This window comes from Euprymna scolopes, chromosome 22, assembly GCF_053919585.1.
Source record: "Euprymna scolopes isolate OS-2025 chromosome 22, ASM5391958v1, whole genome shotgun sequence".
In the NCBI taxonomy this organism is placed as follows: domain Eukaryota; kingdom Metazoa; phylum Mollusca; class Cephalopoda; order Sepiida; family Sepiolidae; genus Euprymna; species Euprymna scolopes.
Window position 1 is genome coordinate 105,565,232 of NC_136503.1, and position 26,972 is coordinate 105,592,203.

Sequence of the window (26,972 nt, forward strand, 5' to 3'; positions counted from 1 at the left end):
ACTTGATAAAAAAAAATGAAGCAGAGGGAATAGGGTGAACAAAAAGGTGATTACACGTGAATGGAGATATATATATATACACACACACACACACACACACACACACATATATATATATATATATATATATATATATATATACACACACACACACACATATACACTTATACAAAGTGAGCCAAAAATAGATGGATAATATTGTAAACCTTCCTACATGTGGCACTCTTGCAGAGGAAACATCATCATAAAAGATTCCAAAGATTCTAATACAAATCTTTATAGAATTAAAAGAAAAACAAATCAAGTTAAATTATATTTGTTTTATTTGCTGAATATCATGGAGATAGGTAGCCAGGGCCATTTCACTTGATGGCTGATCCTAGTTGGCCTATAACATGGCAAGAATGCCACTTCCTCAGGTAGGAAGGTTTACAACATAATTATATATATATATATATATATATATATATATATATATATATATATATATATATATATATATATACTAGCATTTTAGCCCGGCGTTGCCCGGGTTTGTGATGTGTCTGTTGAGCAAAAAAAAAATAAATAAAAAAATAAGTGGTAGTAGGAAGGCAGGCTCGAACCCGTACCATGAAGGAGGAAAAGAACGGAAAAAAACCTGACGTCTTTGCTGTTACGACCACCGCCAAACTGGAAGTGACTTATGTTTAAATTAAGGCTAGACAATCGAAAGGAGGGGATGACTTTCAAAAATATCGGTGACCCCCCCCCCTGTAGAAAAGTGCCCAGTTGAAGGTGAAGATATTAATGTTTTTAGCCAATTTTTCGATATTTGTTGTCTGAAAGGTCGGACTTTAAACGATACTGATCTTGGTAAAATCCGTCGCCTCTGTCAAAAGTTTTAAGCAGACATGCAAACATACATACATTTATATATTGGTAACTAAAATTTTTCGACCCACACCGATTAAAAAGCTTGCCCTATCTCTGAATACCCTTTATGTCAAATTTCAAATGTTTAAACCAGAAATTGTCTGAGGTCAATTTTTTTTAACTTTGACCCCTATTATGACTCCTTAACATTTATTGTTTTGGGCTCAAATCAAGTTATTAAGTTAGATCCATGGCCAAGGAACCTATATCTAAAATCTCAAGTGTTTAGACCCAAAATTGTCGGAGGAGTTTGGTAGAGTTCTCCAAGGTCAAATCGTTGAATTTTGACCCTTTAACAGCCAAATTTCTGTCCGAAAACGGATTACAAAGATTTTCTCAAATCTCAGTACCCTGTATATCAAATTTTCGAGTCTGTAGACTAAAAATTGAGAGAGTTATTGGGTAGGGAAATGTACACACACAAACACACAGATACACAAACAGGTTCACTTTTATATATATATACAGGGTGACCCCAAAAAAAACAAAAGCTAAATGGAGGCCATCTAGAACATATGCTGTAAAACGGAGAAAAAAAAAAGGCCAAAGACTGTAGTGTTTTGATGTGATGTTTTGAATATAATAAACTAGTTATGACCAAAGTTTCATTTCATTCGGACAAAACACTAAGAAACAGGGCCTAATTAGAGTTGGGGCCCGTTTTTTGGGGGGTCACCCTGTATATATGCTAGTATGGACACCCAGCGTTGCCAGGGTTGACATGAAGTTCTGTTTGGCCACACCTACTATGCTAAGAATATTGAGCAGTTTTTCATTATATATCAACTCCATCGTTACCCCAACAAAAATTTCAAAAATAAAAGAATGAATGAAAATATGAAAATGTACCCCCCCCCCCCAAAAAAAATAAATAAATAAAAAGAACAACGTCACAAACTCTCCACCAGATATTTCGACAGAAGGGATACGAAGAGAAGCTCTTCTCCGGATATTGGGCAACTTTTTATGACTATATTTCAGTTTAAGCAAATTTCCTTTTTACTACCTTTTTACTTTTATGGTTGCAACGAAAACAGACTGTAAATTACTCAGTTTCAAAAATACTAAAATAGAATTTGTGTTGCTAAAAGTGAGGAGTTATGACTTATTGTGTTATTAAAAAAAAATAGTTACAATGTCAAAAAATGTGAAGAAAAAAAACTGGTTACAAAACGTAAATGAAAGTTTTCTTTGTTTTTGTTTTAAATAAAGAATCATAGTTGAATTGGATTGTTTGTTTATTTCAAAATAAAAATCCACTGGACTGCAACGTTAATTGTGAAATTATTTTATTTAAACTAATTCCAAAAATAATGCTTGAAAGGTTTTAGTTTTGATATTCGCCGAAAAAGAAAACAAAAACAAAAAGAACAAAGTTCGCGCCCAGGGGAAATAACTGAAACAGGTTTATATAAAAAAAAAAGTTAATGTTGGTATAAATAAATTAAATTAAATATGTTATCAATACAAATCAAATTTAAATAACGATTTTAAATAAAACACTTAAAACAATCCTCTTACTATAAACAGTAACTAACATACTGCTATTTAATAAAATCGATTTTCCTTAATGTAATATGCAAATGACGTCACCTCTTAATCGTATATTTTACAAGAATTATACTATATATATATATATAGGAATGAATGAAACAATAAAGAAATGAAAGTATATATTAATCAAATTGTGAACAAATAAACAGACAAGAATACCAATTTATATATATATATATATATAGATATATAGTTAATAAATTGCAAAAAAACTATATTCCAAAATTCATGATGTTGACCATCTTATAATTTATTCCTTTAATTCAGTTGACATTTACAATTCTTGACAGTATCTATTTTGTAGCGCAAAATCAATCACTTAATTATATCAATTAGTGAATGTATTATGTCCTTAACTCATCAGAAGAAATAGCAACAATCAATCCGTCAAAAGGAAATAAAGTGTTATTTGACATGATTAAAATCTGAAAATTGGAAGAGAAGCTGCAAATACCTTTTATGTTTCCATTACACCATTTTGAATTATATATATATATCATAATTTAGGAATTTAAAATTTGTGATTTGAAAAAGTTAAATTTCAAATATAGAAATTTTATTGTATGCAAGACAAAGAATACAGTATAGTAAAATATATTTCCTTAACCCATGAGTTTTCGATGTTTATAGATCTCCTCGGAGGAAAAATATTAGCAAATATTATAAAAGGTTTGCCCCTAATTTGCTAAAGGTAATAAACATAGAAAATTAAATTAAATGTTTTTAAAGTTTTTAAATCATTTTAGCTACATAGAATAAAGGAAATTGGATATTGATGCAGCAAAAAGAAGGATATTGAACTTCAAATCAAAAGTGTATGCTAAATTCTGTAATGGAAGCTCTTGGTATTCGGCAGGTAAAAAGATCCAACGCGTGTTGTAATAAATCCAAGGAAGCTGGTAACAATCCAATACATATTTCCACAGTTTTCTTTAATTTGATTGGATATCCGGAATTCCTGTTCAAGTTTTCAATCAATTTGTGAATAAAAACCAAAAGATATTCATAGACAGGCAATTAAAATTAAATGAAAATAAATTTGCACACTAGTAGATTTATCGTATTTCACTATTCTGAATAAATTATATATATATATATATATATATATAGTCTTTGAAGTTTTTAACCTTTAAAACTACACAAAAAAATATTTTTTTATCATTCGTTAGAAAACCATCTAGTCAGTAAGTCATTTAATCACCTGCAATCACTGCATCAACTCGCTCTTGAATTTACTATAGTACTAATAATTTATTTTTCAAGGGATCATCAGTTGTTTACCATGAAACACTGTTTCGGGGATTTAAAAACAAAACAGTATATTACATCATGGCTCCCCAGCAGTGCTGATCAAACACACCTCCCTTAATCTTAGGAAGAAGACATGTTACAAACATTTGATCCAATTTCCTATTCTTAATTGCAATTACTAACCTTTTCATACTATAAAAATGAATTTCTTATCTGTGTGATTCATCAATTTCCACATTTAAAATGGATATATTTTTTAATTTATCAATCTTATATTTATAAGATTACAGATTAATCCATTTAATTACTTATCACCCCCACTATGATTAGCATTTAGTATATTTATATAGACACATCTATAAAGTTGTGTGGTTCCAACAAGAGAAAAATGTATATTTAAGAGTGTAATCAGCAACATTTGTTGATTTTTAAGATTTTTATTACTTTTTTTTTTAAATCAAAAAATAATAAAAGTCTTTAAAATCAACAAATATTATGCATGGAATTATTTAAAATGAAAATGTCTATCAAAACATTCCCCCAGATATTCTCGACATAAAAAGTGCCATTACAACCAAAATTATGGCCGTGCCAAAAGAGAACCACGCCCATTTTGCACATTGTATCCAGATTTGCTTACCATTTAATGGTGATTAAACAAATGTTGCTGGCTATACATTTTATATATATATATATATATAGTGTATGTACCACTGAAAATCAAAATATAATAATTTAATAAATCTTTCAAATTTTCTAGGGTTATTGCAAGGATGGCGCTAAGTGTGTTGTACGGCACCTCTATGAGAAGTCTGAGATGAACCATGAGCTGTTTGAAAAGATTGGAAAGACTTTACAAACGGTTCGCAATTCTATTGAAGATGAACTTTCATTACAGGCTTATTCAGCCCAGCTCTCTCGGTAAGTCATTTAAAAACTATCATATTGTTCTTTTCTTTTTAATCTTATATACAATAATACAGAGAAAAATACCATCCATGGAATTGTTAATAAAATACACAATTATTTCTGCAATCCAACCATATTTGGTATAAATAAACTTCATCCTATGCCTGACTTATTCAACAGTCTTTAATTAATTGTTGTTTAATGTGGGGATACTTTGTTAACCATCTCATCAGTAGGATGTATGATCCTGAATGGCTTCACACTCACCAGACAATAAGCTTTCAGATTTTTGTGCATGGAATTCTTTAAAAAAAATTCAAAAACATTCCCCTATTCTCAACCAAAATTATCGCCGTGTCGAGAGAGGAGCCTGTCAGAGCGATTGCCTATTTTGCACATTGTATCCAGGTCTGCTTATCATTTAAAGGCGATTAAACCAAGACTGTTGGACATTTCATGACTGAAACTTGGTGTACAAGTCAGACATAGATTAAAAGTTATTTATAGCCGATATGGTTTGCGTTGTGAATTTTATTAACAATGCCATGGGTAGCATTTTTGAGAGGGCAGAGTGGATTAAGATTCACTCAGTAAATTTTTTTATTAAAAAGATTCTTTGATAAAGGTAATATTTCCAGAGAGAAAGTTGTGATAATTACAGCATGAAACATTAGGCATTTAAAAAAACTTGTGTATGTATATATATATATGTGTGTGTGTGTGTATATATATATATATATATATATATATATATATATACACACACACACATATATATATATATACATACATACATGTCTCCAAAACTTTGATTTACAATAAAATCTTTATTTATAAACGTAGAATGAAATGGAATAGTTTCGAACACAGAAGATAAATTTAATTGAAGAATCATGTTCGCAAATTTTCAAATTGATGACTATTATTCTTCAGACAATGCTGATAACGTGCACCAAGGGATTCGATTTATAGCAAATATAGTTTGAATTGTGATGATTCCACGAGTGGCATTTTTTTTTTTTTTTTCCTTTTAGGGAGGTGGGGTTGGTTGATGTTCACCCTGTAAATCAGTTTGCTATCGATTGAATGACACAAGCTGAGTTACTGCTTATTTAGAATTACACTTGATTAAAAATACAGAAAAATCTTTGATGTACATACTTATCACGGAACGAAAATGTCATATTCTAAAAATCACATAAATTGATTAAAGTAGATTTTATTTTTTAATTAAGAAAACCAAATTTTATGATTTTTAGCGATTAAAAAGTTTTAATTATTTTGGATACAAAGAAAATCTCTGTAGTCGAATTGAATTGTTGCCCTTGAATTTTAGCAAAATTTAAAACAATATGGCCTCCTCTTCACTTCCTCATAAAATTTGATTTTCTTAATTAAAAAAAAAAATACTTGGCAAATTCATGTGATTTTTGGAATATGACATCTTCATTCGATGATGAATACGTACATCAGAAAGATTTTTTCTGTATTTTTGTTTTTTATAATTAAGTGTAATTCTAAATAAACACTGCTGAGTCTTAATAGGATTAAATGAAACAATTTCTTAACCGAATCCATAACTGAACATAGATCAACTGCCTGTTTTAACTGATTCCCAGGAAAATGGATGAGAATCAACACCTGAATAGAGGATGGCATCATCTGTATCAATGGTAATCTTCTGAATAATATTACTGCTATCATCATTTCTTGGCCTTTAAGACAAGATCACAGTGTAGTTTCTGTCAGCTGATCTCCGGTACTCGTACTGGACATGTGGCTGAAGTGTGGTGTCTGCTTAGATGCTGCACTCAAATTAATTGTCCTTAGTCAATGGAGGGGAAAACCTTTCTATACTAAGGCAATTGTTTTATGCCTACAGACACTAATGTTTGATACTTAAGCAATCATCAGTGTGGGAAATGATGATTACTGCTGGTCGGAAGATTAGAAACAAGTCACAAAGTCACCTTGACACCCGGTACTTGTACTGGGCTGGTCACTGAAGTGTGGTGTCTGCACAGATGCTGCACTGAAATTAATTGTCCTTAGTCAATGGAGGGGTAAACCTTTCTATACTAAGGCAATTGTTTTATGCCTACAGACACTAATGTTTGATACTTAAGCAATCATCAGTGTGGGAAATGATGATTACTGCTGGTCGGAAGATTAGAAACAAGTCACAAAGTCACCTTGACACCCGGTACTTGTACTGGGCTGGTCACTGAAGTGTGGTGTCTGCACAGATGCTGCACTCAAATTAATTGTCCTTAGTCAATGGAGGGGTAAACCTTTCTATACTAAGGCAATTGTTTTATGCCTACAGACACTAATGTTTGATACTTAAGCAATCATCAGTGTGGGAAATGATGATTACTGCTGGTCGGAAGATTAGAAACAAGTCACAAAGTCACCTTGACACCCGGTACTTGTACTGGGCTGGTCACTGAAGTGTGGTGTCTGCACAGATGCTGCACTCAAATTAATTGTCCTTAGTCAATGGAGGGGTAAACCTTTCTATACTAAGGCAATTGTTTTATGCCTACAGACACTAATGTTTGATACTTAAGCAATCATCAGTGTGGGAAATGATGATTACTGCTGGTCGGAAGATTAGAAACAAGTCACAAAGTCACCTTGACACCCGGTACTTGTACTGGGCTGGTCACTGAAGTGTGGTGTCTGCACAGATGCTGCACTCAAATTAATTGTCCTTAGTCAATGGAGGGGTAAACCTTTCTATACTAAGGCAATTGTTTTATGCCTACAGACACTAATGTTTGATACTTAAGCAATCATCAGTGTGGGAAATGATGATTACTGCTGGTCGGAAGATTAGAAACAAGTCACAAAGTCACCTTGACACCCGGTACTTGTACTGGGCTGGTCACTGAAGTGTGGTGTCTGCACAGATGCTGCACTCAAATTAATTGTCCTTAGTCAATGGAGGGGTAAACCTTTCTATACTAAGGCAATTGTTTTATGCCTACAGACACTAATGTTTGATACTTAAGCAATCATCAGTGTGGGAAATGATGATTACTGCTGGTCGGAAGATTAGAAACAAGTCACAAAGTCACCTTGACACCCGGTACTTGTACTGGGCTGGTCACTGAAGTGTGGTGTCTGCACAGATGCTGCACTCAAATTAATTGTCCTTAGTCAATGGAGGGGTAAACCTTTCTATACTAAGGCAATTGTTTTATGCCTACAGACACTAATGTTTGATACTTAAGCAATCATCAGTGTGGGAAATGATGATTACTGCTGGTCGGAAGATTAGAAACAAGTCACAAAGTCACCTTGACACCCGGTACTTGTACTGGGCTGGTCACTGAAGTGTGGTGTCTGCACAGATGCTGCACTCAAATTAATTGTCCTTAGTCAATGGAGGGGTAAACCTTTCTATACTAAGGCAATTGTTTTATGCCTACAGACACTAATGTTTGATACTTAAGCAATCATCAGTGTGGGAAATGATGATTACTGCTGGTCGGAAGATTAGAAACAAGTCACAAAGTCACCTTGACACCCGGTACTTGTACTGGGCTGGTCACTGAAGTGTGGTGTCTGCACAGATGCTGCACTCAAATTAATTGTCCTTAGTCAATGGAGGGGTAAACCTTTCTATACTAAGGCAATTGTTTTATGCCTACAGACACTAATGTTTGATACTTAAGCAATCATCAGTGTGGGAAATGATGATTACTGCTGGTCGGAAGATTAGAAACAAGTCACAAAGTCACCTTGACACCCGATACTTGTACTGGGCTGGTCACTGAAGTGTGGTGTCTGCTTAGATGATGCACTCAAATTAATTGTCCTTAGTCAATGGAGGGGAAAACCCTTCTATACTAAGGCAATTGTTTTATGCCTACAGACACTAATGTTTGATACTTAAGCAATCATCAGTGTGGGAAATGATGATTACTGCTGGTCGGAAGATTAGAAACAAGTCACAAAGTCACCTTGACACCCGGTACTTGTACTGGGCTGGTCACTGAAGTGTGGTGTCTGCACAGATGCTGCACTCAAATTAATTGTCCTTAGTCAATGGAGGGGTAAACCTTTCTATACTAAGGCAATTGTTTTATGCCTACAGACACTAATGTTTGATACTTAAGCAATCATCAGTGTGGGAAATGATGATTACTGCTGGTCGGAAGATTAGAAACAAGTCACAAAGTCACCTTGACACCCGGTACTTGTACTGGGCTGGTCACTGAAGTGTGGTGTCTGCACAGATGCTGCACTCAAATTAATTGTCCTTAGTCAATGGAGGGGTAAACCTTTCTATACTAAGGCAATTGTTTTATGCCTACAGACACTAATGTTTGATACTTAAGCAATCATCAGTGTGGGAAATGATGATTACTGCTGGTCGGAAGATTAGAAACAAGTCACAAAGTCACCTTGACACCCGGTACTTGTACTGGGCTGGTCACTGAAGTGTGGTGTCTGCACAGATGCTGCACTCAAATTAATTGTCCTTAGTCAATGGAGGGGTAAACCTTTCTATACTAAGGCAATTGTTTTATGCCTACAGACACTAATGTTTGATACTTAAGCAATCATCAGTGTGGGAAATGATGATTACTGCTGGTCGGAAGATTAGAAACAAGTCACAAAGTCACCTTGACACCCGGTACTTGTACTGGGCTGGTCACTGAAGTGTGGTGTCTGCACAGATGCTGCACTCAAATTAATTGTCCTTAGTCAATGGAGGGGTAAACCTTTCTATACTAAGGCAATTGTTTTATGCCTACAGACACTAATGTTTGATACTTAAGCAATCATCAGTGTGGGAAATGATGATTACTGCTGGTCGGAAGATTAGAAACAAGTCACAAAGTCACCTTGACACCCGGTACTTGTACTGGGCTGGTCACTGAAGTGTGGTGTCTGCACAGATGCTGCACTCAAATTAATTGTCCTTAGTCAATGGAGGGGTAAACCTTTCTATACTAAGGCAATTGTTTTATGCCTACAGACACTAATGTTTGATACTTAAGCAATCATCAGTGTGGGAAATGATGATTACTGCTGGTCGGAAGATTAGAAACAAGTCACAAAGTCACCTTGACACCCGGTACTTGTACTGGGCTGGTCACTGAAGTGTGGTGTCTGCACAGATGCTGCACTCAAATTAATTGTCCTTAGTCAATGGAGGGGTAAACCTTTCTATACTAAGGCAATTGTTTTATGCCTACAGACACTAATGTTTGATACTTAAGCAATCATCAGTGTGGGAAATGATGATTACTGCTGGTCGGAAGATTAGAAACAAGTCACAAAGTCACCTTGACACCCGGTACTTGTACTGGGCTGGTCACTGAAGTGTGGTGTCTGCACAGATGCTGCACTCAAATTAATTGTCCTTAGTCAATGGAGGGGTAAACCTTTCTATACTAAGGCAATTGTTTTATGCCTACAGACACTAATGTTTGATACTTAAGCAATCATCAGTGTGGGAAATGATGATTACTGCTGGTCGGAAGATTAGAAACAAGTCACAAAGTCACCTTGACACCCGGTACTTGTACTGGGCTGGTCACTGAAGTGTGGTGTCTGCACAGATGCTGCACTCAAATTAATTGTCCTTAGTCAATGGAGGGGTAAACCTTTCTATACTAAGGCAATTGTTTTATGCCTACAGACACTAATGTTTGATACTTAAGCAATCATCAGTGTGGGAAATGATGATTACTGCTGGTCGGAAGATTAGAAACAAGTCACAAAGTCACCTTGACACCCGGTACTTGTACTGGGCTGGTCACTGAAGTGTGGTGTCTGCACAGATGCTGCACTCAAATTAATTGTCCTTAGTCAATGGAGGGGTAAACCTTTCTATACTAAGGCAATTGTTTTATGCCTACAGACACTAATGTTTGATACTTAAGCAATCATCAGTGTGGGAAATGATGATTACTGCTGGTCGGAAGATTAGAAACAAGTCACAAAGTCACCTTGACACCCGGTACTTGTACTGGGCTGGTCACTGAAGTGTGGTGTCTGCACAGATGCTGCACTCAAATTAATTGTCCTTAGTCAATGGAGGGGTAAACCTTTCTATACTAAGGCAATTGTTTTATGCCTACAGACACTAATGTTTGATACTTAAGCAATCATCAGTGTGGGAAATGATGATTACTGCTGGTCGGAAGATTAGAAACAAGTCACAAAGTCACCTTGACACCCGGTACTTGTACTGGGCTGGTCACTGAAGTGTGGTGTCTGCACAGATGCTGCACTCAAATTAATTGTCCTTAGTCAATGGAGGGGAAAACCTTTCTATACTAAGGCAATTGTTTTATGCCTACAGACACTAATGTTTGATACTTAAGCAATCATCAGTGTGGGAAATGATGATTACTGCTGGTCGGAAGATTAGAAACAAGTCACAAAGTCACCTTAACACCCGGTACTTGTACTGGGCTGGTCACTGAAGTGTGGTGTCTGCACAGATGCTGCACTCAAATTAATTGTCCTTAGTCAATGGAGGGGTAAACCTTTCTATACTAAGGCAATTGTTTTATGCCTACAGACACTAATGTTTGATACTTAAGCAATCATCAGTGTGGGAAATGATGATTACTGCTGGTCGGAAGATTAGAAACAAGTCACAAAGTCACCTTGACACCCGATACTTGTACTGGGCTGGTCACTGAAGTGTGGTGTCTGCTTAGATGATGCACTCAAATTAATTGTCCTTAGTCAATGGAGGGGAAAACCCTTCTATACTAAGGCAATTGTTTTATGCCTACAGACACTAATGTTTGATACTTAAGCAATCATCAGTGTGGGAAATGATGATTACTGCTGGTCGGAAGATTAGAAACAAGTCACAAAGTCACCTTGACACCCGGTACTTGTACTGGGCTGGTCACTGAAGTGTGGTGTCTGCACAGATGCTGCACTCAAATTAATTGTCCTTAGTCAATGGAGGGGTAAACCTTTCTATACTAAGGCAATTGTTTTATGCCTACAGACACTAATGTTTGATACTTAAGCAATCATCAGTGTGGGAAATGATGATTACTGCTGGTCGGAAGATTAGAAACAAGTCACAAAGTCACCTTGACACCCGGTACTTGTACTGGGCTGGTCACTGAAGTGTGGTGTCTGCACAGATGCTGCACTCAAATTAATTGTCCTTAGTCAATGGAGGGGTAAACCTTTCTATACTAAGGCAATTGTTTTATGCCTACAGACACTAATGTTTGATACTTAAGCAATCATCAGTGTGGGAAATGATGATTACTGCTGGTCGGAAGATTAGAAACAAGTCACAAAGTCACCTTGACACCCGGTACTTGTACTGGGCTGGTCACTGAAGTGTGGTGTCTGCACAGATGCTGCACTCAAATTAATTGTCCTTAGTCAATGGAGGGGTAAACCCTTCTATACTAAGGCAATTGTTTTATGCCTACAGACACTAATGTTTGATACTTAAGCAATCATCAGTGTGGGAAATGATGATTACTGCTGGTCGGAAGATTAGAAACAAGTCACAAAGTCACCTTGACACCCGGTACTTGTACTGGGCTGGTCACTGAAGTGTGGTGTCTGCACAGATGCTGCACTCAAATTAATTGTCCTTAGTCAATGGAGGGGTAAACCTTTCTATACTAAGGCAATTGTTTTATGCCTACAGACACTAATGTTTGATACTTAAGCAATCATCAGTGTGGGAAATGATGATTACTGCTGGTCGGAAGATTAGAAACAAGTCACAAAGTCACCTTGACACCCGGTACTTGTACTGGGCTGGTCACTGAAGTGTGGTGTCTGCACAGATGCTGCACTCAAATTAATTGTCCTTAGTCAATGGAGGGGTAAACCTTTCTATACTAAGGCAATTGTTTTATGCCTACAGACACTAATGTTTGATACTTAAGCAATCATCAGTGTGGGAAATGATGATTACTGCTGGTCGGAAGATTAGAAACAAGTCACAAAGTCACCTTGACACCCGGTACTTGTACTGGGCTGGTCACTGAAGTGTGGTGTCTGCACAGATGCTGCACTCAAATTAATTGTCCTTAGTCAATGGAGGGGTAAACCTTTCTATACTAAGGCAATTGTTTTATGCCTACAGACACTAATGTTTGATACTTAAGCAATCATCAGTGTGGGAAATGATGATTACTGCTGGTCGGAAGATTAGAAACAAGTCACAAAGTCACCTTGACACCCGGTACTTGTACTGGGCTGGTCACTGAAGTGTGGTGTCTGCACAGATGCTGCACTCAAATTAATTGTCCTTAGTCAATGGAGGGGTAAACCTTTCTATACTAAGGCAATTGTTTTATGCCTACAGACACTAATGTTTGATACTTAAGCAATCATCAGTGTGGGAAATGATGATTACTGCTGGTCGGAAGATTAGAAACAAGTCACAAAGTCACCTTGACACCCGGTACTTGTACTGGGCTGGTCACTGAAGTGTGGTGTCTGCACAGATGCTGCACTCAAATTAATTGTCCTTAGTCAATGGAGGGGTAAACTTTTCTATACTAAGGCAATTGTTTTATGCCTACAGACACTAATGTTTGATACTTAAGCAATCATCAGTGTGGGAAATGATGATTACTGCTGGTCGGAAGATTAGAAACAAGTCACAAAGTCACCTTGACACCCGGTACTTGTACTGGGCTGGTCACTGAAGTGTGGTGTCTGCACAGATGCTGCACTCAAATTAATTGTCCTTAGTCAATGGAGGGGTAAACCTTTCTATACTAAGGCAATTGTTTTATTCCTACAGACACTAATGTTTGATACTTAAGCAATCATCAGTGTGGGAAATGATGATTACTGCTGGTCGGAAGATTAGAAACAAGTCACAAAGTCACCTTGACACCCGGTACTTGTACTGGGCTGGTCACTGAAGTGTGGTGTCTGCACAGATGCTGCACTCAAATTAATTGTCCTTAGTCAATGGAGGGGTAAACCTTTCTATACTAAGGCAATTGTTTTATGCCTACAGACACTAATGTTTGATACTTAAGCAATCATCAGTGTGGGAAATGATGATTACTGCTGGTCGGAAGATTAGAAACAAGTCACAAAGTCACCTTGACACCCGGTACTTGTACTGGGCTGGTCACTGAAGTGTGGTGTCTGCACAGATGCTGCACTCAAATTAATTGTCCTTAGTCAATGGAGGGGTAAACCTTTCTATACTAAGGCAATTGTTTTATGCCTACAGACACTAATGTTTGATACTTAAGCAATCATCAGTGTGGGAAATGATGATTACTGCTGGTCGGAAGATTAGAAACAAGTCACAAAGTCACTTTGACACCCGGTACTTGTACTGGGCTGGTCACTGAAGTGTGGTGTCTGCTTAGATGCTGCACTCAAATTAATTGTCCTTAGTCAATGGAGGGGAAAACCCTTCTATACTAAGGCAATTGTTTTATGCCTACAGACACTAATGTTTGATACTTAAGCAATCATCAGTGTGGGAAATGATGATTACTGCTGGTCGGAAGATTAGAAACAAGTCACAAAGTCACCTTGACACCCGGTACTTGTACTGGGCTGGTCACTGAAGTGTGGTGTCTGCACAGATGCTGCACTCAAATTAATTGTCCTTAGTCAATGGAGGGGAAAACCTTTCTATACTAAGGCAATTGTTTTATGTCTACAGACACTAATGTTTGATACTTAAGCAATCATCAGTGTGGGAAATGATGATTACTGCTGGTCGGAAGATTAGAAACAAGTCACAAAGTCACCTTGACACCCGATACTTGTACTGGGCTGGTCACTGAAGTGTGGTGTCTGCACAGATGCTGCACTCAAATTAATTGTCCTTAGTCAATGGAGGGGAAAACCTTTCTATACTAAGGCAATTGTTTTATGCCTACAGACACTAATGTTTGATACTTAAGCAATCATCAGTGTGGGAAATGATGATTACTGCTGGTCGGAAGATTAGAAACAAGTCACAAAGTCACCTTGACACCCGGTACTTGTACTGGGCTGGTCACTGAAGTGTGGTGTCTGCACAGATGCTGCACTCAAATTAATTGTCCTTAGTCAATGGAGGGGGAAACCCTTCTATACTATGGCAATTTTATTTTTGCACAATACCCCTTTTGAGAGGAGCTGGTTATCCCCCACATTAAACCGACCTTGTGTCACATTTTGTTTTGTGGAAAACAAATAGCAAAGTGTAGTATCTGTTCTTAAGTAATTAGGCCTTGGTTAATGTAGGGAAAACCCTTCATACTGAGACAATTACTATTTATTTGGACACTGCCAGAGTGTTTTTTTGGGGGAGCTGGTTTTCCCCGCCACTTTAAAAAACGACCTAGTGTCTAATTTACTTTCGTGGGGAAGCAAATAAATACCATCTCTTCTGATGCTACACTTCGCCTTTTCTGTCCTCAGTTAGTGGAGGAGAAATTTTTCATGACTGAGGCAATTTTTATTTTTGTTCCTATCAAGTGTGCTCCTTTTTGGGAAGCTAGATTTTGGGGAGGCAAGTAAATAGAAATATTACTGCTATAAATCTTGTTTTTGTTTTGCTATTTATCTGATGATCTGTGCCGTTATTTCCAGGTTACAAGTCGAATCGTACATCCATAATCTCTTCAGGACTTTACCAATATTGCACAATATACATGGTGACGTTCCAAGTAAGTAGATTCCTTTCAAATTTTTTTCTTACATCAGAGATAAATGTAAATATCTACAAGACATATTTATAAATGTTTGCATCAATTAGGCTTCAAGGACCCCAGAAAGTAAAAAAATTAAAGAGACAAGTTAGGGTGTACATCAGTTTATTTCAGTTGAGCTGCGCACACTGGCAACAAACGGATAATAAACCTGAGTTGTTTTTTTTTTAATTTATTTATCGAGCACTATTTTCCTCATCTGTTTAGTTTTTGTTTCACAACGTTTCGGCCAACTATTCCTCTGGCCTTCGTCGGGTGGTAACTGCGACGGATAGGAACTCTGAATCTCCTAATTGCATCCTCAGCAATTACTACCTTCCATAGTTGTTGTCGTCTCACCACTTTTCCGAATCTCCTAACTGAGGATGCAGTTAGGAAATTTGGAGTTCCTATCCCGTTGTGGTTACCATCTGATGAAGGCCAGAGGAATAGTTGGCCGAAACATTGTGAAGCAACAACTAAGAAGGATGAGGATAATAGTCCGCCAATAATAAAATAAATTAATAAATAATAATCATCGCAATAATGAATTCCAATTAAATAATTTATATTTTTTTTTCTTTTTTTTTTTTAAGGTTGATTTTTAATACAGAGAAATTTTTCCTTTTGATACACTTTTCTATTTTTTCTTTTTTTTTTTTCTAAACTTTTTTTTTTTTTTTTTTTACCTCTTCCTTTAACTTTTTTAATTACCATTATCCAAATCAAGATAATTATTTAATTTATTTATTGTGGACTGTTATCCTCATCTTTTCTTGGTTGTTGTTTCACGACGTTTTGGCCAACTATTCCTCTGGCCTTCTTCAAAGGGCGATCAATCAAGGTTGGATTTTTTGGTCTTATAAATCCACGTTTATTTATCATCTGATCTTCCATGGTTGGGTCCGTACCAATTGGTATATATTATTTTAATTGGAATTCATCGTTAAGATGAGTTTTATTTATTTATTTATTGTGGATTATTATCCTCATCTTAGGTGTTATTTCATGACGTTTCAGCCAACTATTCCTCTGGCTGTCGGCAGGTTGTAACTGTGACAGGATATGAACTCCGAATCTCCTGACTGCATTCTCAGCAATTATTGCCATCCATAGTTGTCACGTTTTTGGCAAAGTAAGCCTCTGGCCGGCTTTGGGTAGGATTAAAACCGTTATCTTCAGACAATTTTCACCTAAAATAGTAGAGATTCAATGTCTGTATGCCACTGCACCATTAAAATATCATGTTTAAGCATATTTTAAAACCAGACCATTACAGAAATAAAAATATCATGTTTAAGCATATTTTAAAACCAGACCATTACAGAAATAAAAATATCATGTTTAAGCATATTTTAAAACCAGACCATTACAGAAATAAAAATATCATGTTTAAGCATATTTTAAAACCAGACCATTACAGAAATAAAAATATCATGTTTAAGCATATTTTAAAACCAGACCATTACAGAAATAAAAATATCATGTTTAAGCATATTTTAAAACCAGACCATTACAGAAATAAAAATATCATGTTTAAGCATATTTTAAAACCAGACCATTACAGAAATAAAAATATCATGTTTAAGCATATTTTAAAACCAGACCATTACAGAAATAAAAATATCATGTTTAAGCATATTTTAAAACCAGACCATTACAGAAATAAAAATATCATGTTTAAGCATATTTTAAAACCAGACCATTACAGAAATAAAAATATCATGCTTAAGTATATTTTAGAACCAGACGACTGCATAAATTAAATTATCATGTTTAAGTGTATTTTAGAACTGGACAACGCCGGGTGTCCTGTTAGTACAAACTTATTTACAATCCTGTGATAAAACTTGTTTTTTGTTGCTAAAACTGAATAAAACTGATTTAAATTGTTTGTTCTTATATCTTTAACTTGCCAACAAACAAGAGATTGACATTTTTTTAACCTTGTTTCACAATTTTCGATAATTTATTTGGATTATTATCTTGTATTTTCTTCTTACAACGATTCGGCCAAAGTAATCTCCAGCCATCTTCAGGTACATCTTCTCAAACTCAGAACTCTGCATGAAATTTTCAACAGATCCCTTTATTTAATCCACAAGAATAGCTAGCTCTTATTCAGTCATCCATGACTGGGTAGATGTCTTAAACAATTTATAATTGTTTTAGCGTTTCCTGTGCTGAGGATAATAAAACTTTTGATCTTCAGATGACAGTCACTTAGAACTTTGACAAGATGCACAGTGATGAAGGCTGGAGGTTACATCGTGAATTTGGACAGTAATGGACAGTAGTCCAAAATATTAAAATAATCCAAATTATTGATCATTGTCTAAGAAATTCCGAAACTTTATCAACTTTTCTGTTTTTAGTTGAAGCACAAGGAACGCAATCCAGCAACGCTCGACATCAGATCCAAAAGTTGAAGGATTGCATCACTGTACTATTTTCCTTTCATCGACGACCAATTGAAGACCACGACTTTGTAGAGAACATTCGCCTTTGGACCACACGATTAGTAAGTCATATTCTTTGTTTTTCTATCCAAATATGTCTGGTCATTCTCAATCTTGTTGGTGGTGGTGGTGGGGGTTGAACCCTGTCCTGGATTAGGCTTGCTATTTCTAATTATGCTGCTTACTTCTTCTTTGGGTTAGTAAATTGATATTATTTGGTATTTCAAACAGATTATTGTTGAGATAAAACAGTTAATAATAAAAATTCAAACAATTAGTAGCATTCTTTGACTTTAAAAAAATTTTTTTTTTTATTTGTGTATCCAAATATGTCTCGGTCTTGTTGATTGGACACTCTGTTTCCTATCTCTGGTCATGTGGGTTGAGATATCTAGTTAGATCATCACGATATGTTCCGATTTACTTGCCTCCCATGAGAACCAATTTAGACAAAAGGTTGATTTATAATGTGGGGAAAATCTGGTTTCCCGCAAAGGATTGGAACAGAAATAAAATTTACCTAACTCTAGAAGGACCGAGGACAGAATAGCGCAGTATCAGAACAGATACTACATTTTCTTCAAAAGGTCAAGAATGTTGTATTGCTTAAAATCATCATGTTATGTTGCCTGCTCCCTCTCTTTTTTTTCTTTTTTTTTTTGACTCGCAAGAAAACATCAGCTAAAATATTTTTTGCTATTATTCGATATTCCAAACAGATTATTGTTGAGATAAGACTGCTAATAACAAAACAATTTCAAATTTAAGTTCGATAAACATTTCTATATTAGATCTACAGACATACATTTTTGTTGACTTTATATATCAAATTAATTGTATACATAAATCGTGTGTATATATATATATATATATAACTATTTCATTTATTCACATAAATTTACTATACGAAAGTATAGATTTATGCGTAAACTTTAAGTATTTACTTCAAAAGTGCTCAATACGTAGGTAGAGCTAGTTAGTAATTTATAAAATATATATGGCGATTAAGCTACACTGAATATTCTGCGTTTCATCCAACTATAGGATTCGTCAGGCTTATGCGCATAAGCCTGACGAATCCTATAGTTGGATGAAACGCAGAATATTCAGTGTAGCTTAATCGCCATATATATTTTATAAATTACTATATATATATATATATATATATATATATATATTTCATTTAATCGCATAAATTAATATAAGAAGATATTTTATGCATAAATTTTCAGTATTTACTTCAACAGTGCTCAATACATAAGTAGAGCTAGGTAGTAAGTTATGAAAATATTATGTGTAGCTTAAATTGCCATATATATTTTTATAACTTACTATATATATATATATTAAAATAAAAAATTAAATAACAAAAGGAAATAAGATTACTCTAAAAAATTCTATGGCTATATTTTGAATCCTTTTTGTACATCTTTGTTAATTAGTAGTTCCTCCTATTTTATTTTTTGTCAGTATGAAAAAAATGGAGCAGCTCACAAGAAAAAAAAAACAGATAAAACATTTTTGCTGTTATTCTGATGTATACGACACATTCTATGCTACCCTCTTAAAAATAAGATGTGTATAACATTTTTTTTTTTTAAAACATCTCTCTTGCTCTACTTCTTTCTATTCTCCCTTCTATCTCTACCTCTCTCTCTCTCCCCTCTCTCTCTGAAAATTATGATTCTCCAATGGGGGTGGGGTGGGGGGTAGTCAATGTATTAAAACATGTTTCTAAAATGCCATCTTCCCCAATGCCAGATAGTTTTATTTATTTTTTTTTTTTACATAGGCGTCACCACTTATCAAGGCCGAGGGGCCACTCAAGGATAAGAATTTACAATAGAATTCTTTGATTCTTAATTATTTTTCCCATTTACATTACGCAGGTCTCCGTGCTACTGAGAGTTGCCTCGTTTGAAGACCACCTTTTTATACTAAACCATATTTTACGATGCCCGGCAGGAGTCGGCACCTGGGCTGCCAGTTACATCCAGATTCCCACCCTGATCCATTCAGATGATGCCACGTTTGTAAACCAAAGTTTGGATCATATGGTCACAGTATTGGCCACTATCCTACAACCAATCAAGTGAGTAGCTGATTTCTACACAAGAAGACATGTTTTTTTTGTTTGCTGGTTTATAATATATGTGTGAACTTGGGATTTCTGATGGTTGAAAAATCCAGAATTGATAAATTAATTTTGGTTGTTTGTCTATAGGCAAAACAGTCTATCAAAATGTATCAATGTTTTGGATTTAGAAAAAAATATGCAGTAACATGAAGATTAAAATCTTGGTCAGTAGAATTTAATTTAATATTGTGTGTGTGTGCGTGTATATATATATATATATATATATATATATATATATATATATATATCATAATTTAGTAATTAATTATGATTTTCTATGTTTATTGTATTTAGCAAATTAGGTATAAACCATTATAATATTTGCTAATATGTTTTTCCTCTGAGGAGCTGGGTAAACATTGAAAACCTATGGATTAAAAAGATGTACTTATTGAAATGTATTCTTTGTTTTGCATATAATAAAAATTCTAGATTTGAAATTTAACCATTTCACATCATAAAATTTAAATTACTGTTCTGGGGTAACTGACACCCCTATTCCTGTCTTCACATGGACTCTCCCATCGCTGTGAAAGGCAGCCATTTTGGACTCTCTAATCTGAGATTCCATGCCAGCCTAATCGTTGACATGACTTTACTGACTCTCCTGTTTGATATTGTGAACCCCTAAAATAAGGCCACAACATCTGGCGACGTAGGAATGAAAAAACCTCACAAGAACCCTTTCCTTTGGACTAATAATCAAAAACGTCTATTTTCCTATTTTTCTGACTCAACTTTAAATTTTTCTACCAGCTTTGAAAAGTTCAACAAGTTTACTTCTTTTTTTTCAACAACAAGAAAAAGAAAAGAAAGTTATCGCCAAACCAAAACTGAGTAGAAAAAAATATATATTGCTGTCCTAATCAATTTCTTGTTTTAAAACGAAATAGATTACATTCTATGCTGGAAAAAAAAGTTATTGGTGAACTTGAATTTACGTTTTTGTATTTTTGAACACCCGTGTTTCCTATTTTTCTGATTCAACTTTAAAAAGTTCAACAAGTTTACTTCTTTTTTTCAACAACAAGAAAAAAAAAAGTTATTGGTGAACTTGAATTTACGCTTTTGTATTTTTGAACACGCGTGTGGTTAGCTGGCAAGCAACCATTTTTTTTTCCCCTGTTACGGTGAACGAGAAAAATAAAAACAGAAACAGGAAAGTCATTAAACCGAGACTCTACATAGGACACTTGCATCTAACCCACAATTATTTATTGAAACAAGTTCTACCAACGTGCCAATGTGGATATGTACTGACCATAAAAGCATATTCAAGGATTGTAAAAATACAACTCTATAAAAGGAAAATATTTCAGCAGCAACAACAACAACAACAAAAGGAAATTAGAAAAATACTGAAAGTTGAAACTAAAAAAGTTTATGGACTTCAAAAAAAAAAAAAAAAAAAAAAAAGAGAGAAAAAAAACGGTAACTTTAAAAGATTTTTTTTTTTCTCTCTCTGATATTTCTTAAATACTTTTGATGTTGGTAAAATTCTCTGACTTCAACAAATAGTACAGTTATTCACTATTTTTTTTTTTTTTTTCTTCCTTTCATGGAAATTAAACAAAAACTTTTTAAGTGTCTTATTACATTTTCTGCTAAGATACAACACGGAACTTTTCTTTTTTTTTTTTTTTTTTTTTCCTTCTGTCCCTCCTCATGTGTGAATATTTATTTCATATATCATCTTCATAAAATTGTTTTTTTTTCTTGGTGAAATTTCTCAGACCTAGAAATTCGGAGACTAGTTATTTTTCAACATGGAAAAACTTTCAAAACAAATAGCTGCTATGATACGGTTGCAGCAAACTCAGTTCTCCGAAATACAAAAGCAAAGAGAAGAAGAAATAAAGCAAATGGAGGAGGAAATACGACAAAGCAGAAATGTTCGAAGAAAGAGAAGAAAGAAAACGAAGAGAAGAAGAAAGAGAAGAAGAAAGAAAACAATTTAATGCCCAAATACTTGAAATGCAAGAACAAGCAAAGAGAAAGTTGGAAATATTATCTAAGGTTATATCTAAAAAAGACAGTAGAGAGTCAGACAAGGACGTTTTTTCCCAAACTGCAATCTGGTCAGCGTTGGAAACTTTTCAGTACCGGCCTGATGAAGAATTAACTTTTGAAGCCTATTTCCACAGATTCGGCGATGTGTTCAGAATTGATTGTAAAACTTGGAGCGAGCAGATGAAGGTTCGTCTCTTACTACAAAAATTGGGAGCCATGGAACATAGTAAGTTTGTGGACTATATACTGCCAAAACAGACGAACGAATTGTCATTTGACGAGGCTGTAAAATCCTTAATGGAGTTATACTGCCCGAAAACTAGTTTATTCCATAAGAGATGGAAATGTATAAACCTGACTCGCAAAGAAGACCAAGACTACACAACATTTGCGTCAGTCGTGAACAGGCATTGTGATAATTTTAAATTATCTTTGTTAACGGCCGACAATTTCAAGGTCTTGATTTTTATTCAAGGTTTAGTCTCAACCAAGGACGCTGAAATCAGACGCATGGCATTGAACACACTCGAAAAGGAACCGGACATTACCCTTCAAAAATTGGCTGAGGAATGCCAAAGAATTATTTCTGAGAAACAGGACTCCAGAAATATAGAAGAGGCAAATGTATCATACATCAAGAAAGTGCAAAATAAAAAACCGTTCTTCCCAAAAAGTCAAGTGAAAACCAAACGCAATACTCAGGAAACATACCAAAATAAGCCTGATTTACCACGCTACCCATGCCGAGGATGTGGAGAACTCCACTGGCAGAAAGATTGTCCTTACTGGTCCCGTAAATGCGATCTATGCAGACGCAATGGCCACAAAGCCTCGCATTGCAGAGTAAAAGGACCTTGCAAGAGTTCGTCAAAACGACGAAAATTCTAGGGAAAGATGAAAATGTACGGAAGTACGTAATAGTCAAAATCAGGTACAAAAACATAAAGCTTCGACTTGACAGTGGCTCAGATTTGTCCATGATAAACTATAATACTTGGTGTAAAATTGGCAAACCAAAAATGAGACAAACCAACAGAGTGGCTCACTCGGTAACGGGAGAACGCATTAGGTTTGAAGGCGAAGTCACTACAAATGTAACATTGACGGGCAAAACTTTAACACTAAAAATGTTTGTGTTAAAGAAATCAAATAATCTTTTCGGGACAGACTGGATTCAACAATTTGAACTCTGGGACTCACCCATGAGCGATTTTTGTCAGAAAATAGACAGCCCTACAGCCGAAGCAAAAAAACTTAAGGAAGACTTGATGGAGTCATTTCCTAATGTTTTTTCGGGCAAATTAGGCTGCTGCACAAAAATGAAGGCGAAGTTCGAATTAAAAGATAACATCACCCCGGTTTTTAAAAAGAAACGCAGCATACCATTTGCCTCCATACAAAAAATTGACGAGGAGCTAGATAGACTCGTCAAGGCAGGAATACTGACCCAAGTCGACTACAGTGAGTGGGCTGCCCCCACTGTATACGTAAAGAAAAATCAATGGATATTAGAGTTTGCGCAGACTTCTCGACAGGGTTGAATGCAGCACTAAGGGATCACCACTACTCGCTACCTAGCCCCGAGGAAGTATTTACGAAACTCAATGGAGGAAAAATTTTCTCAAAACTAGATTTAAGCGAAGCATACCTACAAATTCCCGTGGAAGAAGAAAGCTCCAGACTCTTGTGCATTACCACCCACAGGGGACTGTTCAAGTTTAATAGGTTAGCTTTCGGGATCAAGGTCGCCCCGGCTATCTTTCAGCAAATAATCAACACTATGTTGAGCGGCTTTGATTTTTCTATAGGATACCTAGATGACATTCTAGTAAAAAGTGAATCTATAGAAGAACATAAAAGACATGTTTTTCGGGTATTTGAAAAAATAAGTGAGTATGGCTTCACACTGAAAGACACAAAATGCGAATATTTCCTCAACCAAATTAAATACCTTGGTCAGATAATAAACAAGAACGGTAGACGGCCTGATCCTGAAAGGTCCACAGCGATAAGAAATATGCCTGAGCCACATGACTTAACAACTTTGCAAAGTTTCTTAGGCTTAGCCAACTATTATCAAGCTTTTATTCCAAACCTGCATACTTTACGTGCACCCCTAAATGAGCTACTTAGGAAGGACAAAGTTTGGGATTTGACCACAGAATGCCAGACTGCATTCGAAAAGCTAAAAAACGTGCTCACATCAGAACTGTTCCTGACCCATTATAATCCGAAACTGGACATAATCGTCGCTAGTGACGCTAGTGCATATGGAATCGGTGCATGCATCCTACATAAAATGCCTGATGGTTCAACAAAACCGATAGCACATGCGTCTAGAACCCTACTACCGGCGGAAAAGAATTATTCCCAAATAGAGAAAGAATCTCTAAGTATTATTTTCGCTGTGACTAAATTCAATAGATTTTTACATGGAAGACATTTTAAGCTTCAAACGGACCATAAGCCGCTCATCGCTATCTTTGGTTCAAGAAAAGGATTGCCTACACATACGGCAAACAGACTGCAAAGATGGGGAACAATCCTACTCAATTACGACTTCGAAATGGAGTTTCTACCATCAAAGAAGTTAGGACATGCTGACGGCCTATCCCGGTTAATACCAAAAACTGGAGAACCGCTTGAGGATTCTGTTATCGCATCACTTCAATCAGAGAAGGACTACAGTTTGATTCTATATAACACAGTGAAAGAACTTCCGGTTACCCTAGACGACATAAGAAAAGAAGCCGAGAATGACGATTTTATAAAAGAAACCAAAGCAAAACTGGAATCGGATGAACAAGTAGCAGAAGCTTTCTCAGTGTGTGACTAGGTTCTACTATACAGAGATAGAGTAGTTATTCCAGCGACCCTACATAAAAAAATCCTCAAGGATTTTCACACAGGACACCCTGGCGCCACCAGAATGAAGAGCCTCATGCGTTCATATGTGTACTGGAAAAGGACATTGAAGAAAAAGTGAAATCATGCAGAGGATGTGCTCTAGCTGCGAAAGCACCACCTATTCAATTCAGTCCATGGCCCGAATACATGTGGACTATGCAGGACCACTTGATGGACACTACTACCTTATAATAGTGGACAGTTTTTCCAAGTGGCCCGAAGTCTTTAGATGTAAGAGCCCAACTACGGACTTCACCATAAAAACTCTTCATGAGTTATTTGCACGATTCGGAGTGGTCGACTGTTTAGTGTCAGATAACGGCACTCAGTTTACGTCCGGGGACTTTAAAGAGTTCATTAGAGACTTCCAAGTGGACCACATTACAACTCCGACATACCACCCCAGGTCAAACGGCCAGGCGGAAAGATTTGTGGACACACTGAAGAGAGCTTTGAAGAAGGCTAAGGACACGCCATCCGAAAAAGCCCTACAACAATTTCTTCAGGTGTACCGCATAACGCCCAACGAAAACACACCATCCCAGATGTCTCCAGCGGAAGTAATGTTTGCAAGGAAAATACGGCCAGTTTTTGATAAGTTATTACCAAAGCAGGTAAAACACACCAAGCTGACGATACCCAAGAAGAACTACATGCTGGGAGAAAAGATATTTTTCCAAATGCATAAAGATAATAGTACCTTCTGGGAGTGGGGAATGATCATTAACAGGATCGGTCGTATGGTCTATATGGTGGAAGGACCACACTCCACACATAAGAAACACTTAAACCAAATTCGCAAACGCACTTCAGACGAGCCAAGTGAAATTCCATCTGAAGAAGAGACGATGGACCTCCTATATGAGGCATTTGATCTGGAACCTCCTCAAACCAGTACGGAAATACGTCGTTCCACTAGAAAAAGGAAGCTGACGGACCCCTTGGAAGTCAACCCCAAGAGAAAAAATTATATTTCAGGGAAATAAATCTTCGGAGGGGGGTGTTCTGGGGTAACTGACACCCCTATCCCTGTCTTCACATGGACTCTCCCATCGCTGTGAAAGGCAGCCATTTTGGACTCTCTAATCAGAGATTCCATGCCAGCCTAATCGTTGACATGACTTTACCGACTCTCTTGTTTGATATTGTGAACCCCTAAAATAAGGCCACAATAAATTACTAATTTATGATTTATTTGCTCTATTTGGTATATTTGAGCAATTTTTATTTAACTGGGATTGTCTTTATAAAATATTACAACCAATAATATTTTGTAAGACCGATAACCACTTGATTTGCATATCAGTAGATCTAGTGCATTACATTATTGTGAAGTATATATATATATATATATATATACTAGCGAGGGGTACCCGGCATTGCACGGGTGTGTGGAGGTGGTGTAGTAAGGGACCCCCCCCCCAAAAAAAAAGTGGTAATAGCGGGGTGGGGGGTTGAGATCAACACATCAGTAGGCAGCCCAGGTGGAGAGAGGTGTTGTTTAAAAAAAAAAAAGAAAAGTGGTAGTAATCAGTCAGGCTCGAGCCCGTAATGCGAAGCAGGAGAAAAAAAAAACTAAATGTCTTAGCCAATGCGTTCATGGCGAAACTGGAAGTCGAGAGCATTGAAATTAAGCATAATTAATCCAACGGAGATGATGACTTGTGAAAATGTCTACAAAAAACTGCCCTGTTGAGGGTGAAAAAATAGATGTTTTTGGCCAATTTACGATATTTATCGTCCAAGACAATACCGACCTAATAAGGATCCGTTGCGCCTGTTGAAAGTTTTTAGCAGACATACATACACATAAACACGTTTGAGGTTTATATAATAGATATACACACACACACACACAGTGGTTCCAAAAGTAATGCCTCCTATTTTTTTAAACTAAAAAAAAGTTGAAGAACTACAAAGACAGAAGTTGTTTCATTGAAACAAGTAAATTTTTGTGCTCCATAATTTATTTTTCTACATAGTCACCACCATTCTCAATACACATTTGCCAGGAATTACATGACGCATCTGTTTCTGACACACGTCAATGAAAGGAGTTGTTTCCTTGGTCTCAAACACAGTCATTATCTGCAACAGAGAGATGAAACTTTCATGTCATGAATGCATAAGTTCAGTCATCATAACAATGCAATTTGCAATCCC

At 36.0% G+C, this 26,972-nt stretch overlaps 1 protein-coding gene across 2 annotated transcripts in view; it reads left to right on the plus strand.

Moving 5' to 3' along the window:
• The window catches only part of LOC145243621 (ectopic P granules protein 5 homolog), a 230,294-nt gene that overhangs the window by 53,435 nt on the left and 149,887 nt on the right, over positions 1-26,972 (plus strand). For both annotated transcript variants that reach the window (XM_080106641.1, XM_080106642.1), the window contains exons 4-7: positions 4,481-4,641; positions 15,199-15,275; positions 17,672-17,817; positions 19,645-19,847. In XM_080106641.1, the coding sequence (XP_079962767.1) occupies positions 4,481-4,641; positions 15,199-15,275; positions 17,672-17,817; positions 19,645-19,847 (587 nt within the window). The remainder of the gene's footprint in view (positions 1-4,480; positions 4,642-15,198; positions 15,276-17,671; positions 17,818-19,644; positions 19,848-26,972) is intronic.